Consider the following 14,351-nt stretch of genomic DNA (forward strand, 5'->3'; position numbering starts at 1 on the left):
GGGAAGGAGAAGCCATCGATGAGTGGTCTCAGGCAGCCAAAGGAGAAGGGATGGCTGGGAAGACTGGAAGCCAGACGGAGCAGCGGACACAGTGAAGTGGCAGGGGATGTGCAGAGGTGATGCCAGGAACACCAAGAGCCCCACGGGGAGGGACAAGAGCAGTGAGGCAGAAAGATGAGTGGCAAGGTTGGGTGTCCCCTCCTGTAAGGGATGCATGGGGATCACCTGAGGCAGTACAGATGGAGACCCTGAGGCCACAGCATGTGTGAGGTGACAGAGGTGACAGAAGCAGGGTATGGGACACACCACCACCACCACCACCACCACCACATCAGGGGCAGCATGAGGATCGCAGGGCCACTGGAAGTCATGAGGGGGCTGCCTGTTCTAGAGAGGAGGCGGAAAGATGGCTGGAGGAGAGTGGTTCGATGAAGAGAGAGAGGTGCGAGTCCCGCCCAGAGCAGCCCATCTAGGCAACCGCCTCCAGCAACCAGGGAGCAGGCTGAGGAGGACACTCGTGGCGATCTGGGTCCTTGATGGAAGTCGAGGGGCTGGCAGGAAAAGAGACCGCCTGAGCAGGGAGCAGCAGAGGAGAGTGCAGGGGCTCCTGGGCCTCTCTCAGGGGAGTGGGGAGGTGGCTTGGACACCGGCGGGCCAATGGGTCAGTCAGCTCAGGGTTCTGGAATGTTCCTTGGGCCCCAGGCCTCTGCTCTCAGGTGTTGGACTTGGGGCGTTACAGCACTGACCACCCTGTCTCTGTGCCCAAGTTACTTGTGCTTGTGTCTGTCCTCCCTTCCCCTGTGAAGCCTCGAGAGAACCATCTCCATCCCACTCAGGAGGGCGTGGGCTGCCAAGGACAGAGGAGGAAGAGGAGAAAGCCCCAGGCAGTGTCGCACTCAGAAATCAGAGAAACTCCCTGAACCCCATGTCCTTTTGTATGATGTGGCATGTCTTTTCCCGTGAAAGCCCTTGTAGCTGTCCCCCCAGCAGCCAGGCCCTAACCTTGGCTGCGGGTTCCTCTATGTGCAGCTAAGAAGCAGGATGGGGCAGTTGCCATGGAAATGCAGCCACTGAAGAGCGCAGAGGGCGGGGAGATGGAGGAGCGGGAGAAGAAGAAAGCCAACGTGCCCAAGAAGGAGAAGTCGGTCCTGCAGGGCAAGCTCACCAAACTGGCTGTGCAGATTGGGAAAGCAGGTGAGGGCTGCAGAGGGGCAGCCCAGGGCCCCCGTCGGGCAAGGAGGATACCAGGTTTCCTGGACATGAGGCCAGGTGGTGGAGAGCAAGTGGGAAAGAGATGTGGCAGGTGGTGTGGACCAGAGAGAAGGGGACAGGCCAGGGGGGTGATTGCCATCAGGGCCTTGACCAGCCCCGCTTCTGGCAAGCATGGATTCTAAACCCACCGTAAGGCCTGGGACAGGGAGCACCTCCCCCAGCTCAGTTCAAGCTGGCACCAGCTGCAGCGTCCCTTACCTCTTCCCTCTTGCTCTCTCCCTTTCTCGCCCCTGCCAACCCCCATTCCTGCCCCCATCCTCTGTCGCCTCTGCTGTGGCTGGGCAGGGCTGGTGATGTCTGCCATCACTGTCATTATCCTGGTCCTCTACTTTGTGATCGAGACCTTCGTCGTGGATGGTCGGTTGTGGCTGGCAGAGTGCACACCGGTCTATGTGCAGTACTTCGTGAAGTTCTTCATCATCGGTGTCACTGTGCTGGTTGTGGCTGTCCCAGAGGGCCTGCCTCTTGCTGTCACCATCTCCTTAGCTTACTCTGTCAAGGTAATGATATGAAACACAGTAGCAGGACTAAGAATCTGTGATACCAGGATACAAACCCAAAATCTAGGGTGTAAAGCCTGTAAACATCTTGGATGCAGTGAGGGCTGGAGAGAGTTTGGGACCCATCATTCAGGGACAGAGTGGGAGGCTAAGCTGGGACCCGCCCGGCTTCCTGGGCACAGTGGCACGAGCAAGAAAGCAGGCTGGCAGTGGGACAGACCTGGCATCTGCAGGATGAGAGCAAGGGGCGCAGAGGGGCCAGGGAGTTGAGGGAACTGGTTCCATTGGCAGAGGTGTGGGCAGGGGGGAGTGTGATCAGGAGGGGTCCCACTGAGAGACAGTGGGTGAAGCACGGCAGAGGTGTAGGGGGAGCTGCAGGGCTAGCGTGTGCCTTGAGAGGTCACTGCAGGCAGGGGAGTGGCCCCGGGCAGCAGGGAGGCACCAGGTGAGCTCTGGGTAGAGTGGCTGCCCAGAGTCGGTCACTCAACCTGTCCGATGAGAATACTTAGGCCTTCCAGGCCTGTTGCCCGGGTTTGACCACCAACCTGCAGCTACTCCAATCTGTGCCTTTGGGTGCTGCTGTTGGCCCTGGTCCGTTAGTGCCACACAGAAACATGGATGGGCAGAGCAGAGTCATACATGATGTCTGTCCCCTTTACAGAAAATGATGAAGGACAACAACCTGGTCCGACACCTGGATGCCTGTGAGACGATGGGCAATGCCACAGCCATCTGCTCGGACAAGACGGGCACACTCACCACCAACCGTATGACCGTGGTCCAGTCCTACCTCGGGGACACCCACTACAAAGAGATTCCGGCCCCCAGCGCCCTGACCCCCAAGATACTCGACCTCCTGGTCCACGCCATCTCCATCAACAGTGCCTACACCACCAAAATACTAGTGAGCCAAGAGCAGGGCTGGGATGAGAGAAGGGGCCTGGGGCTTACCGTGCTCTCCTAAGAACTTCTGACCAGAGCTACGATGGTCTCTAGGGTACTGGTCACCCTTCCCTCGTCCCTGGTCCCAGTGCTCCTGCCCTGGCTGCTGGGTTTGAACGCCCCTTCCAATCCCAGTGAATGGTGGGAAACCTGCCCATCTAGTCCACACTGGAGGCACTCCTTGGCTCTCTGCCACCACACCCTAAAGACGTGGTGACCATGGCCAGGCTGGGCCCCATAGGGGTAGTAAGGAGGGTGGACTTGGGCCCCTGGCGCCATGCTGTTTCACCTCACTTCACAGCCTCCAGAGAAGGAAGGTGCCCTCCCGCGCCAAGTGGGCAACAAGACGGAATGTGCTCTGCTGGGCTTCGTCCTGGACCTGAAGCGGGACTTCCAGCCTGTGCGGGAGCAGATTCCGGAAGATAAGCTTTACAAAGTATACACCTTCAACTCGGTCCGCAAGTCCATGAGCACGGTCATCCGCATGCCCGATGGTGGGTTCCGCCTCTTCAGCAAGGGCGCCTCAGAGATCCTGCTGAAAAAGTAAGTGGGTCACAGGAATGAACCCAAGGCTTGGGATGCCAGGGGCTAGGGGCTACCTGAAGGATATAAACTTCCTGGTATTACTATTGTGCTAAAATAGACATAACATAAAATGGCCCATTTTCATCACTTTAAAGTGTACCGTTCGATGGCATTACATGAATTCACAATGTTGTGCACATTACCACTATCCAGTTGCAAAATATTGCCATCACCCCCAAAGGAAACCCTGTGCTGTCGCTCCCATGCCTCTCCCAGCCCCTGGCAACCACTAATCTTTCTGTCTCTATGGATTTGCCAATTCCGGACATTTCATATAAATGGAATCCTACTATATATGACCTTTTGTGTCTGGCTTCTTTCACTCAGCATCATGTTTTCAAGGTTCATCCACGTCATAGCATGGATGAGTGCTTTATTCCTTTTTATGGTTGAATAATATTCCATTGCATGGATAGACCACATTTGGTATAGCTGCTCATCCACTGAGAGACACTTGGATATTTCCACTTTTGCTACTGTGAATCATGCTGCTATGGATATTGCTGCACACGTTTCTGTTTGAACACATGTTTTCAGTTCTCTTGGGTATATTCCTAGAAGTGGAATTGCTGGGACACATTGGTAATTCTGTGAATGACTTTTTGAGGAACCGCCATAGTATTTTCCAGAGCAGCTGCACCATTTTACATTCCTACCAGCAATACATGAGCGTTCTTAGTTATGCTCATCACCTCGTGTTACCCCCTTCTTCTCCTTCTTCCGCCTCTTCCTCCTCCTCCTCCTCCTCCTCCTTCTTCTTCTTATTATTATTACTATTATTATGATTGCCATCCTAGCAGATATGAAGGGAGATCTCATGATGGTTTTGGTTGGTATTTCCCTGATGACTGGTGATGTTGGTGCCTTTCCATAAGCTCCTTGGCCATTGGCACATCTTTGGAGAAATGCCTATTTAGATCTTTGCCCATCTTTAATTTGAGTTGTCTTTTTATTGTTGAACTATAAGAATTTCCTGTGTATTCTGGATACTAGATCCTTAATATGTATCTGATCTGTAAATATTTTCTTCCATGTCGTGAGCTATCTTTTCACTCTCTTGATAGATTTTTGTTTCTTTTCACTCTTGGTTTGTCCTTGGATGCACAAATGGTTTTCAATTGTGAAGTCCAGTTTATCTCTGTTTTTCCTTTTGTGGCCTGTACAGGTTTTCTTTTCCACATGATTAGAGTGTTCTAAAGTTGACTGTGGTGATGGTTGCACAGCTCTGTGACTATACTAAAAGCCATTGAATTATACATTTTAAAAGGTGAATTGTCTGGTGTTGGAATTATGTCTCAGTAGAGCTGTTAGAAAAACTGAGAGGGGAGCATGCAGCTCTGCCTCCAAGTGCCCCAAACCCCCCAAGCTTGGTCAGGTTCCACACCTCCCCTTTGCCTTGGCTTCTCTCTTCCCCAGTATTGCAGCAGCCCTGTGCACCCTGCCCTGCCCAGCTGGCAAATCGCTTACTACAAAGCTTTCTAAAGCACGACCGTATTGTGCCTCTGCTCCCATAGCCAGCCTTCCGGGGACTTCAGGACAGAGTCCTCAGCAGGACATCTGGGGGTCCCAGCACCCATAGGGAGACCAAGTGCACCCCTCACTGGCCATGTCCTAGCCTCTCCCAAACACTGCCCTGCCCAGAATGCTCTCCCCAAAACTTTGCCCATGCACAGCCTCCCCAGCATGGTTCAAAGGCCGCCTTCTCCATGAAGCCGTCTCCACTGGGTCCCTGTGGGTGTGGCTGCTGGACTTGAGGAAGCAGGGAAGAGGGCCATAGTGGAGCCCTGGGCTCCAATGCCAGCTCTGCTCTTTACTTGCTGTGAGAACGTAAACAAATTCTCTTCCGTTTCCCTTGTAACATGGAGATAAGAGGAATGCTTACCTCCTGCAAGTGTAAGAATTGCACAAGTGAATGCACACCAACTTTTGGTGCGATCATGGCTCCCCGCGGCCTCCACAGCCAGCTCCTTCTTTCCTTCTTCATTCCTCCAGCACACCTGCCTCTGAGGTCCTTGGCTCCTTTGCTCCTTCCTCTTCTACACCCAATTCTGCCAGCTCTCACCATCCCCGCCCTTCTGAGAAGCTTCCTCGGTCACCAGAGCTCGTACTGAGGTTGCTGCCTTGTCACGCCCCACTACGTGGCATTCGGTTTTTGCCAATGTGCCATATCCTCACCCTAAAGCCTGTGGAGTCTGTGAGGAGCTGTGTTGAGCCCTGTGCTCTGGCCTCCTTCTGGTCTCCTAACTTACACCACTCTATTTTTTAGCACCTGGGGCTGCCAAAACAAAGAACCATAAACCCAATGGCTTAAAACGACAGAAATCTATTTTCTCTCAGTTCTGGAGGCTAGAAATATGAAATCAAGGTGTGGTGGGCAGCACTGTGCTCCCTACAAAGCCTCTGGGAAAGGATCCTTTGTCATGTCTCCCAACTTCTGGGAGGCAACACTTGGCATTCCTTGGCTTGTAGATACATCACTCCAGCCTCTGCGTCCGTCATCACATGGCCTTGTCCCTGTGTGGGTATCTGTCTCTATGTGTCCTCTTCTGTTTTTATAACGACATCAGTCATTGGATTGAGGGCCTACCCTAATCCAGTGTGACCTCAACTTTGCAACCACTCTATTTCCAAATCTGGTCACATTCTGAGATTCTGGGAAGAACAAGAATTTTGGGGGATATACCATTTGGCCCCACATGAGCAAAGTGCCTCCCTCCTTGGAAAGGCCTCTGCTGTGTCACATGGAGGCTCAGGCCCTCACCCGCCCAGGCTCTCAGCCAGTGACTCTCCTTGCCCTGTCCCTGCCCCAGGTGCACCAACATCTTAAACAGCAACGGTGAACTGCGCGGCTTCCGCCCTCGGGACCGGGATGACATGGTGAAGAAGATCATCGAGCCGATGGCTTGTGATGGCCTCCGCACCATCTGCATCGCCTACCGGGACTTCTCTGCCACCCAGGAGCCTGACTGGGACAATGAGAACGAAGTTGTGGGCGACCTCACCTGCATAGCCGTCGTGGGCATCGAGGACCCTGTGCGGCCTGAGGTAGCCACTCTCTCCTCCAAGAGAGGCCCAGGTTGTTGGGATTCAGGAAGGGGTAGCCCTTCATGGTGTGGCCTTTGGACATAAATGCAAGGAGAGAACTGACTCTTTCTCTTGCCTTCCCATCTGTCATACCACTTCTTGCCAGAGTTACAGGTAGAACAAACTGGTCACCCACAGGAGTCCAGAAAGGTGGGTGATGACAGAACTTCAGGTCCTCCAGGGGGCATAGCCACTACTCCCTAAATCAGACCCTCCATGGCACACTTGACGCTGCCTGTCCTCTCACCCTTGCACCCACATGGAGGCTCTGTCCTGCCCACTGGAATGGCCCCTCCTGCTGGGCCTCCTCACCTGGCTTAGGCTCTGCCTCCACCCAGTGAGAGAAAGTGGAAGTTAGAAGTTCGATGCCTGCGACACCCACAGGACTGATGGAGGGAGAGGGAGGAGACAGCAAGACTCTGGGGCTCTGATTTGGCAAAGTGGGTAGATGGCACTGCCATCGCTGGCCTGGGAAGTCCAAGGGGACACAACAGGTTCAGGGGACAAAGGAGGATAGTTCTAAGTCGAGGGCTTGATTGGTGCCAAGTAAGGTCCAGGACATCCTTGTGGAGATGTCAAGTGGGTAGGTGGCTATAGGAGTGGACAGAGCTCGGGGCAATGGTCTTAGCAGAAGAGAGATTCCAGAAGCATCTTTACATGAATGATGTCTAGGGGAGGGTATGCAACTGGAGCAGAGGCCATTCAAAGGAGACTCAAAGGAAGGAGCCAGGCAAGGAGGAGAAACCTTGAGGGCCGTGGTGGCCAGAGCAAGAGAATGGCTTAACCTGGTCGGGGCAGAGGCGGGCTCTTGACATTAGGAGTTCATTGGAGATCTTGGCCTGAGCAGGTTCTGTGGGATGGCAAGGCAGGGAGCCAGGACATATAGACAACTTTCTCAAGACCTTTTCTGAAGAGAAACGGGGCTGGAGCTGGCCATGATAGAGAGTAAAGGACCAATAGAGGGTGTGGGTGGTCCTTCAAGATGGGGAGGACATCCTCCAGGGAGGGGAAGCACATCAGGCCCTGGAGGGAGTGTGCAAGGCACAGGGGATGCAGGTTTCCACAGGCAAGGAGGGACCCTCTCTCTCCTTCCAGGGCTTCTTCACTTCGTGTGAGAGTCAGGGACACTCTGATCCTGCTGATTAGCCCGAACACATACACATGTACCGGCAGCCATAGTGGGGGGATGCCTAGATGAGGAAGGAGAAGCTTCTGGGCTCCATTTCAGGAGACAGGCATTCACACACTAGATCACATATGAATGTCCCACGATTCAAAAGTCAGTGCTTGCCACATCTAAACACCAGCCACAGGTTGTCTGTGACCACATGCCCCCGAATTCCAAGGAGACTGGGACCACGATGTGCAGAGAGAGGCCCTGGGAGTAAGTGAACAGTGGCAGATGGGAGGAGACAGACTTCTAGACAGAGGAACAGGCCCAGAGAAAGGGGCAGTGGGAGGGGCAGCCTGGGAGAGCAGTGGGCGAGGGTGCTGCTGAGGTTAGCGAGGCCACCCTCAGGGACACAAGGGACGGGCCTTTCCCTTCATCCAACCACGGGGAAACTGAGGTGCAGTGTGGAGGAGGGCTGTGTCCACACAGTGAAACTGAGCCCTAAAGTCCTGTTGTCCTCGCATAGACCTAATGGCCTTGACCTTCTGAATGGAACCATTCACACACACCTCTGCCCCGCAGCATGGCTGCAGCCCCCGAGCTGGTATTCAGCACTGCTCCCAGGTGGTGGGTGTCCCCTCCTTGCTTCCGAGGAGGTATCCGCAGTACAGTGGTAGCTCTAGACCTTTCTACCCAACTTTCTGAGGCTGCATGATGCTGCCAGGAAGCTGGAGCTCCTTTGGAGTGTGTCATAGACCCAGGAAGATGGTGTTCCCTGGCTCCCAGGGCCCTGGCCAAGGCCATTTCCACACAGTCACAACCAGCCCACCTCCCCCACCTCCCCTTCCACATCAGCCATTTGTCCGGCTGTGTGGTGTGAAACAGCTCTTGGCCACACAGCACAAGGAGCTCTTCTGGCCTGATTCCCCAGGCCAAGGAGCCCTAAATTCTGGTAGAAATATTTGTTGAACAAACTGAAGCTGAGTCATAGATGTAAGGCTGGAGACCTTAGATGTGTTTGTAGATCTTCTGGTCCAAGTTGGCTCATTTACAATGTGCCAGTGAGGCCAGACTAGGGGAGATGGAGGCAGATGGAACTGTCCAGAATGGCTGCACATGGATGGGGTGAGGCCCGGCCCTGCTCCTGCTCAGTATTCTTCTCAGAGTAGGATGTTATTATTTTGGTAAGCTTTCATCTTAGAAAATGTGGAACAGAGGCACAAGTCCCTTGAAGGGTACAATGAAGGCCCAGCTGTAGCAGCTGCCAGCAGGCAGAAGCTCAGGGCAGGAGAGGCCCATGGCCAGCGATGGCTGCTTGTTTAAAATCCAGAAATGACCTTGGTGACAGGGCCCAGGGAAAGAGACAACTTCTCTCAGGCTTGAGAGTGGCGGAGTGAGAGTCTGCACAGCAGATGGCACTGGCACGGTCAGGCTGGGGAGACCAGGCAGACGCCCACGGAGATCAGCCAGCAGGGTCGCGGCCAAGGAGAGAGTGCCAGGGCCCCGCAGAGCCCTGGGTGCCAGTGCAGGCAGGAGGGTGGATGGATCTCTGCTAAATCTTGGGGGCCAGATGACTGCGGCTCAAGGAGGACTGAGGCCTCTGCCCTGGGCAGGGTGGGGAGGCTGGCACAGGGACCCTTGGCGGCAAGCTGTACTAATGGCAAGTGGGCTGAGCTAGGGCTGGGCCACAGGGAGACAAGTGAGGAAGGGCAGTCGCCTGAGGAAGGAGAGGGTGTCCTTGGAAGGAGGGGGGCTTCCTGCTACCTACATGGAACAGGGGAGCAAGGCCTGGTGCAGGGCTCCCAGCTCTCAGGCTCATCACAGGCACTTGGTGGCAGCAGAGGGGTGGCTTCCACACACTGCCAGGACACAAGGGAACTCCTTGGAAGGGGAACATCTCCCTATAGCTCATCATCCAGAACCCCAAGAGTCCCAGAGAGTAGACAGCATCCCTGAGGCACATTACTATGGGTGCGGGAGGCAAGCCCCCTTCCTGGGGCTCAGCCTTCCGGGCCACTTGGCAGTATTTGCTTCAGGAATCATCAGGTCACTCTGTGACAGCCCTGAAGTGGGGGCTGCTCTGATGGGGCCTTGGGCCCCCCTCCTTCTGATGCCCATTTTTTCCTCCCATGACCTCAGGGAACACCAGCATATGGGACCTCCCAAGTCAGTGTCCGCTTGTTACCCCTCCTGGTCCCACCTGCTGTCCACCTCCCCTGGAGGACTCCCAGCTGCACTGCCCCATCCCTACCACCTGGTGGCCCAGCTCACCTCCCGGTCCCTGGGCACCCAGGCCTGGCTGTTGGGCCTCACCTGGGACACTACGTGCTCTCACACTCTCTCTCTCCTCAGGCTCAGACTGTCCCCAGGGCCTCTGTCTCAGCTGGGAGCAGTGAGCACGCATCAGGTGGATGCGCTAGGTCCATTGGACAGAGCAGGCAGCCAGGTCCGCAGGCCACAGCTCCCCTGCCGGGGCTGCGTCTGGGCATCTCACAGGCCTAGGCCAAACCTCCTTATCCAATTGCCTAAACTCTGAGTCCACTGCTCAGAGCTCTCGGCAGCTTCTGGGCTCAAGAGTCACCTCCGCATTGGTTTGGAGCAGGAGCATCTCCACTCTTTGGTAGGGTGCCACCACCTCCAAGCTGGCCTCAACTCCCTTCAGCCCTTTTTCCATCCAGCACTAAAGAGATCTCTTTTTCTTTCCCCTTTTCCAGAATCTAATATCATATGTGGAAAATGGAAATGCATGCTAAGTAACCAAGCGATGTTCCATTTCTTCTATGAGTAGTAAAACCTGCAGCTCTAAATGTGTTGTTAGATTTTATATTGTGAAAGAAAAGTTGGGAGAGACCAGTGAGAGAGTTGTCCAGAGCTTGGCCACAAACCACTTGACGGCTGAGAGCTTGCCCTAAGTCAGGCCCCAAAGAGAGAGGCCCACAGTGGGCCCTGCCGTCTGGCCGCGGGACTGGTGACAGAGATTCCTTTCTGATGCTTCCAGAAACACAACCACCGTACCACCCAGCCTGGTAACCAGGGCCGATCCTCGTTCAGCAGCCCTGGGTCCCCGTATTGCAGAGGAAAATGAGATGGACGGAGCTGGGTGATTTCTACAGTCACCTTTCCATACATCATTCAGACAGTGACCCTAGACAGAGTAATAGCTTTCCAGTAGCTTCTCCAAGCCTTGCTTGTGGTGTCAGGGCCTGGATCTGAGTTGCTGCTGGTCCCAGGGCCCCAACACAGTGAAAGGAGGCACCTTGGGGGGATGGGAGCTGAGGGACTGAGGGACTAGGTACTCGCTAGGTACTATGCTGACGGCAGTGGCAGAGCATGCAGGCCATTCTCCCTGCCCCCTCCAGGCCCACCCCTCTGCAGAAGCCCTTCCTCGGGACCACAGGGGTGGTGGGTGGGTGTGCTGCAGATCTGGAGGGAGGAAGGGGACACGATAGATAGTGTTTTGCCTTGATGACCCCACCCACCTCTAGCATCTCTTCCAGGTCCCTGAAGCTATCCGAAAATGCCAACGTGCTGGCATTACAGTCCGAATGGTGACCGGGGACAACATCAACACGGCCCGGGCCATTGCAGCCAAGTGTGGCATCATCCAGCCCGGGGAGGACTTCCTGTGCCTGGAGGGGAAGGAGTTCAACCGGAGGATCCGCAACGAGAAAGGAGAGGTAGTTCCCAGCCCATTTGCCCTCCCATGGGGGGCTGCCTGTCTCTGTCCAGGGTTCTGGCTATTTCTCCACCCGTACCCACCACCTCTGCTCAGCCTTGCCTGCCTGCCCGCCCAAGCTCTGCAGCAGTGTGCTTCCCCCTTCCAGATAGAACAGGAGCGTCTGGACAAGGTGTGGCCCAAGCTGAGGGTCCTTGCCCGATCATCTCCCACAGACAAGCACACTCTGGTCAAAGGTAATGGAGCAAGTTTACTCTTGCTCGCCCCTGTCCCTTCTCTTTCCCCTTTCCGAGGTGGCATGATGCTGGCTGGGTGTGGCTGTCCTTCCTGCATTTTTTTCTGTTCCTAGACACCCAAAGCCGAGCTCTCAAATGGGCCTCCAGGGCCTGCCTTAGAAGTGGGGTCCTTGGCTCTAGACCCGCTGCTATTGGAGAGTAGTTTTGTTGTCTGCAAGCAAGTCACTGGCCCTCCCTGAACCTCAGTTTACTCATTGGAAAAATGGGGAAAATAATGGTGTCAGGATTTTACTGATAAAATCCACATACCAAAAAACCCACCAGCACCTCAAAGGGCTGACATACCAGAGCTTACCCCTCCTTTTCTCTGGGCTAACAACATGAATGGACTATGCCAGTTGAGCCTAGCTTCTCATGTAACAGATGGGGCAACTGAGGCCCAGGAGAGGGACACGTCCAAGTCACATAGTGCTGGGTCCCTGCCTTCTACCAAATGACACCACCTTGTATCATCTCACTGTGTGATGGACCCAGGCAGGAGGAGGGATATTGGGCTCCCGGTCAAGGCACAGCAGCTGGATCCTGATGGTGACAAGGAGCACGGGAGACGGGGGGCAACGGGCACAGTCAAAATACTGGAGTGTTTCCAGACCCAACCACCCCCACCCCCCGGCCCCCTCGGGCTGGTCACACAGGGCCCCACTGTGTTTCAGGGATCATTGACAGCACCACCGGCGAGCAGCGGCAGGTGGTGGCCGTGACTGGGGATGGCACGAATGATGGGCCAGCCCTCAAGAAGGCAGACGTGGGCTTCGCCATGGTAAGCCACCGATGCCAGACTGGCTCACCATGCCTGGCAGGGCCTTGTGTCTCTAGGACATTAGCTTTATGCAGGAGTTAGTGTTAAGGCAAGATGTAGAGTGTCTGGATTTCTTTCTCTCACATCTTGGCCACTTGGGCCTCTGCAGGCTCTGCCGGTCAAGGGACACACATGATTTGTTTAAAAGTATTTGGTGTGATAGTGCCTAAGGTGACAGTGGGGACTGGCCGCACTGCTGAAGGGCTTGTTGGGGGGACCTGTCACTTGTGCGCCCACCTCTCTCACTCTCAGTCTCCTCTAAGTGCCCGAGTCTCCTCAGTTGCCCAAGTGTGATCAGCGGAGTCCCGAGATAAGCTTTGCCTCTGTGCTTCTCTTCTGTTGCTTATATGAAGCTAGTCCTTTCTGTAAAACCCTGACCACACTGAGCGGGGTGACCTGGTCCGTGCTGCCCAGGTGGCTGGCCCTGGCACCGCGGCCTTCTTCAGGGAAGGAATCCAGCAAGCCCCTCTCCCTGCCCTACTGAGAAGGCATGCCCTTCACTGTGCCACATTCAGTGCAGCCCACCGTTGGCAAGCACTGGGGACACGGGCCTGTCCTTCCCAGAACCCGAGAACCCAGAAGAGGACCAAGACCCAGCCCCTGGGCGCTAGAAGAACCAAGCTATTCCTGCGTCAGAGCCTTCAAGAAACAAGGATGGGGGGGTGGTCCTTCTCCAAACACCCGTGTGGCCAGGATGGCATGTCCTCACTCTACCGACAGGGTCCCTGCGCAGGACTCAGGGGCTCCTTATGCAGCTGCTCTGGCATGCTAAGACTGAACAGACCTGTTTTGGACCGTGCAGCAGCAGCACCCTCTTTGTTCGTGAACAAAGCCGTGAGACTCTCTGGCATTCATAGCACAAGGATGTGTTGGATGAAATGAGAGCTGTTCCCAGCTGGTGGGGAGCCCCATTTAGAAAGAAAAGAAGGAGTCAGCCAGGTGGGCTGGGTGGTCGAAGGGGAGTGGGGAATGGGCCCCTGGACACTGTGTGTGTGTCCCCCAGGGCATCGCAGGGACTGATGTGGCCAAGGAGGCCTCAGACATCATCCTGACTGATGACAACTTCACCAGCATCGTCAAGGCGGTCATGTGGGGCCGCAACGTCTATGACAGCATCTCCAAGTTCCTGCAATTCCAGCTGACAGTCAACGTGGTGGCTGTGATCGTGGCCTTCACAGGCGCCTGCATCACTCAGGTGGGCACTGGGGACCGCCTTGCCCAAGGAGGACCCTGGGCTCTCCCTCCCATAACCCATGCGGCCTGTAGGAGGCAGCCGGTGTCCGAGGCCCTGCTTGCCCCATCCGTATACCTGGACCCCAGTGCAAAGAGAAAGCCCAGGGGACCCCACATGCAGCCTGAACAGCCCCCACCTGTGGGCCCAGTTGGGAGAGTCAGGTGTTTTCTTTGCTGATTTTTTGTTTAACTGATAAAATCCACATACCAAAAAACTCACCATTTGAGAGGATACAATTCAGTGGTGCTTAGTACGTTTATAGTATTGTGCAATTATCATCTCTATCTAGTTCCCGAATATTTCCATCATCCCAAAAGGAAACCCCAATACCCATTAGCAGGCACTCCCTATTCCCTCTCTCCCGGTGCTTGGCACCCACCAATCTACTTTCTGTCTCTGCAGACTTACCTATTCTGGACATTTCATATAAATGGAATTAAACAATATGTGGTTGTTTGTGTCTGGCTCATTTCACTTAGCACAATGTTTTCAAGGTCCATCCATGTTATATAGCCTGGATCAGTACTTCATTCCTTTGGATGGCGGAAGAATGCTTCATTGTGTGGCTTCAGCACATGTTGTGTACGCCTTCCTCCATCCATGGGCATTTGGATTGATTTCACCTTTTGGCTACTCTGAATGATGCTGCTGTGCACATGCATGAATGAGGCTTTCTGTGGACTGACGTTTTCAGTTCTCCTGGGTCTAGACCCACAAGGGGAAGTGCTAGGTCCTCTGGGAACTCCGTATTTAACCTTCGAAGGGGCCTCTTTGCCTTTATCAATAGTCCAATTCTTCCCACTAGAGAGTGTCCAGAATTTGTATCCCTTTCAAAGGTGTTCTTATTTAGAT

At 54.7% G+C, this 14,351-nt stretch overlaps 1 protein-coding gene across 4 annotated transcripts in view; it reads left to right on the plus strand.

Annotated features, from left to right (window-relative positions):
* Positions 1–14,351, plus strand: part of ATP2B3 (ATPase plasma membrane Ca2+ transporting 3) — a 50,945-nt gene that overhangs the window by 11,206 nt on the left and 25,388 nt on the right. For all 4 annotated transcript variants that reach the window (XM_054578139.1, XM_054578136.1, XM_054578137.1 and 1 more), the window contains exons 7-15: positions 1,030–1,194; positions 1,558–1,772; positions 2,434–2,676; positions 3,016–3,257; positions 6,110–6,344; positions 10,992–11,171; positions 11,319–11,406; positions 12,120–12,226; positions 13,269–13,460. In XM_054578139.1, the coding sequence (XP_054434114.1) occupies positions 1,030–1,194; positions 1,558–1,772; positions 2,434–2,676; positions 3,016–3,257; positions 6,110–6,344; positions 10,992–11,171; positions 11,319–11,406; positions 12,120–12,226; positions 13,269–13,460 (1,667 nt within the window). The remainder of the gene's footprint in view (positions 1–1,029; positions 1,195–1,557; positions 1,773–2,433; positions 2,677–3,015; positions 3,258–6,109; positions 6,345–10,991; positions 11,172–11,318; positions 11,407–12,119; positions 12,227–13,268; positions 13,461–14,351) is intronic.

The sequence above is a fragment of the Pteronotus mesoamericanus genome, unplaced genomic scaffold, assembly GCF_021234165.1.
Source record: "Pteronotus mesoamericanus isolate MK-2021 breed Mesoamerican mustached bat unplaced genomic scaffold, CSHL_Meso_final contig_493, whole genome shotgun sequence".
NCBI lineage: Eukaryota > Metazoa > Chordata > Mammalia > Chiroptera > Mormoopidae > Pteronotus > Pteronotus mesoamericanus.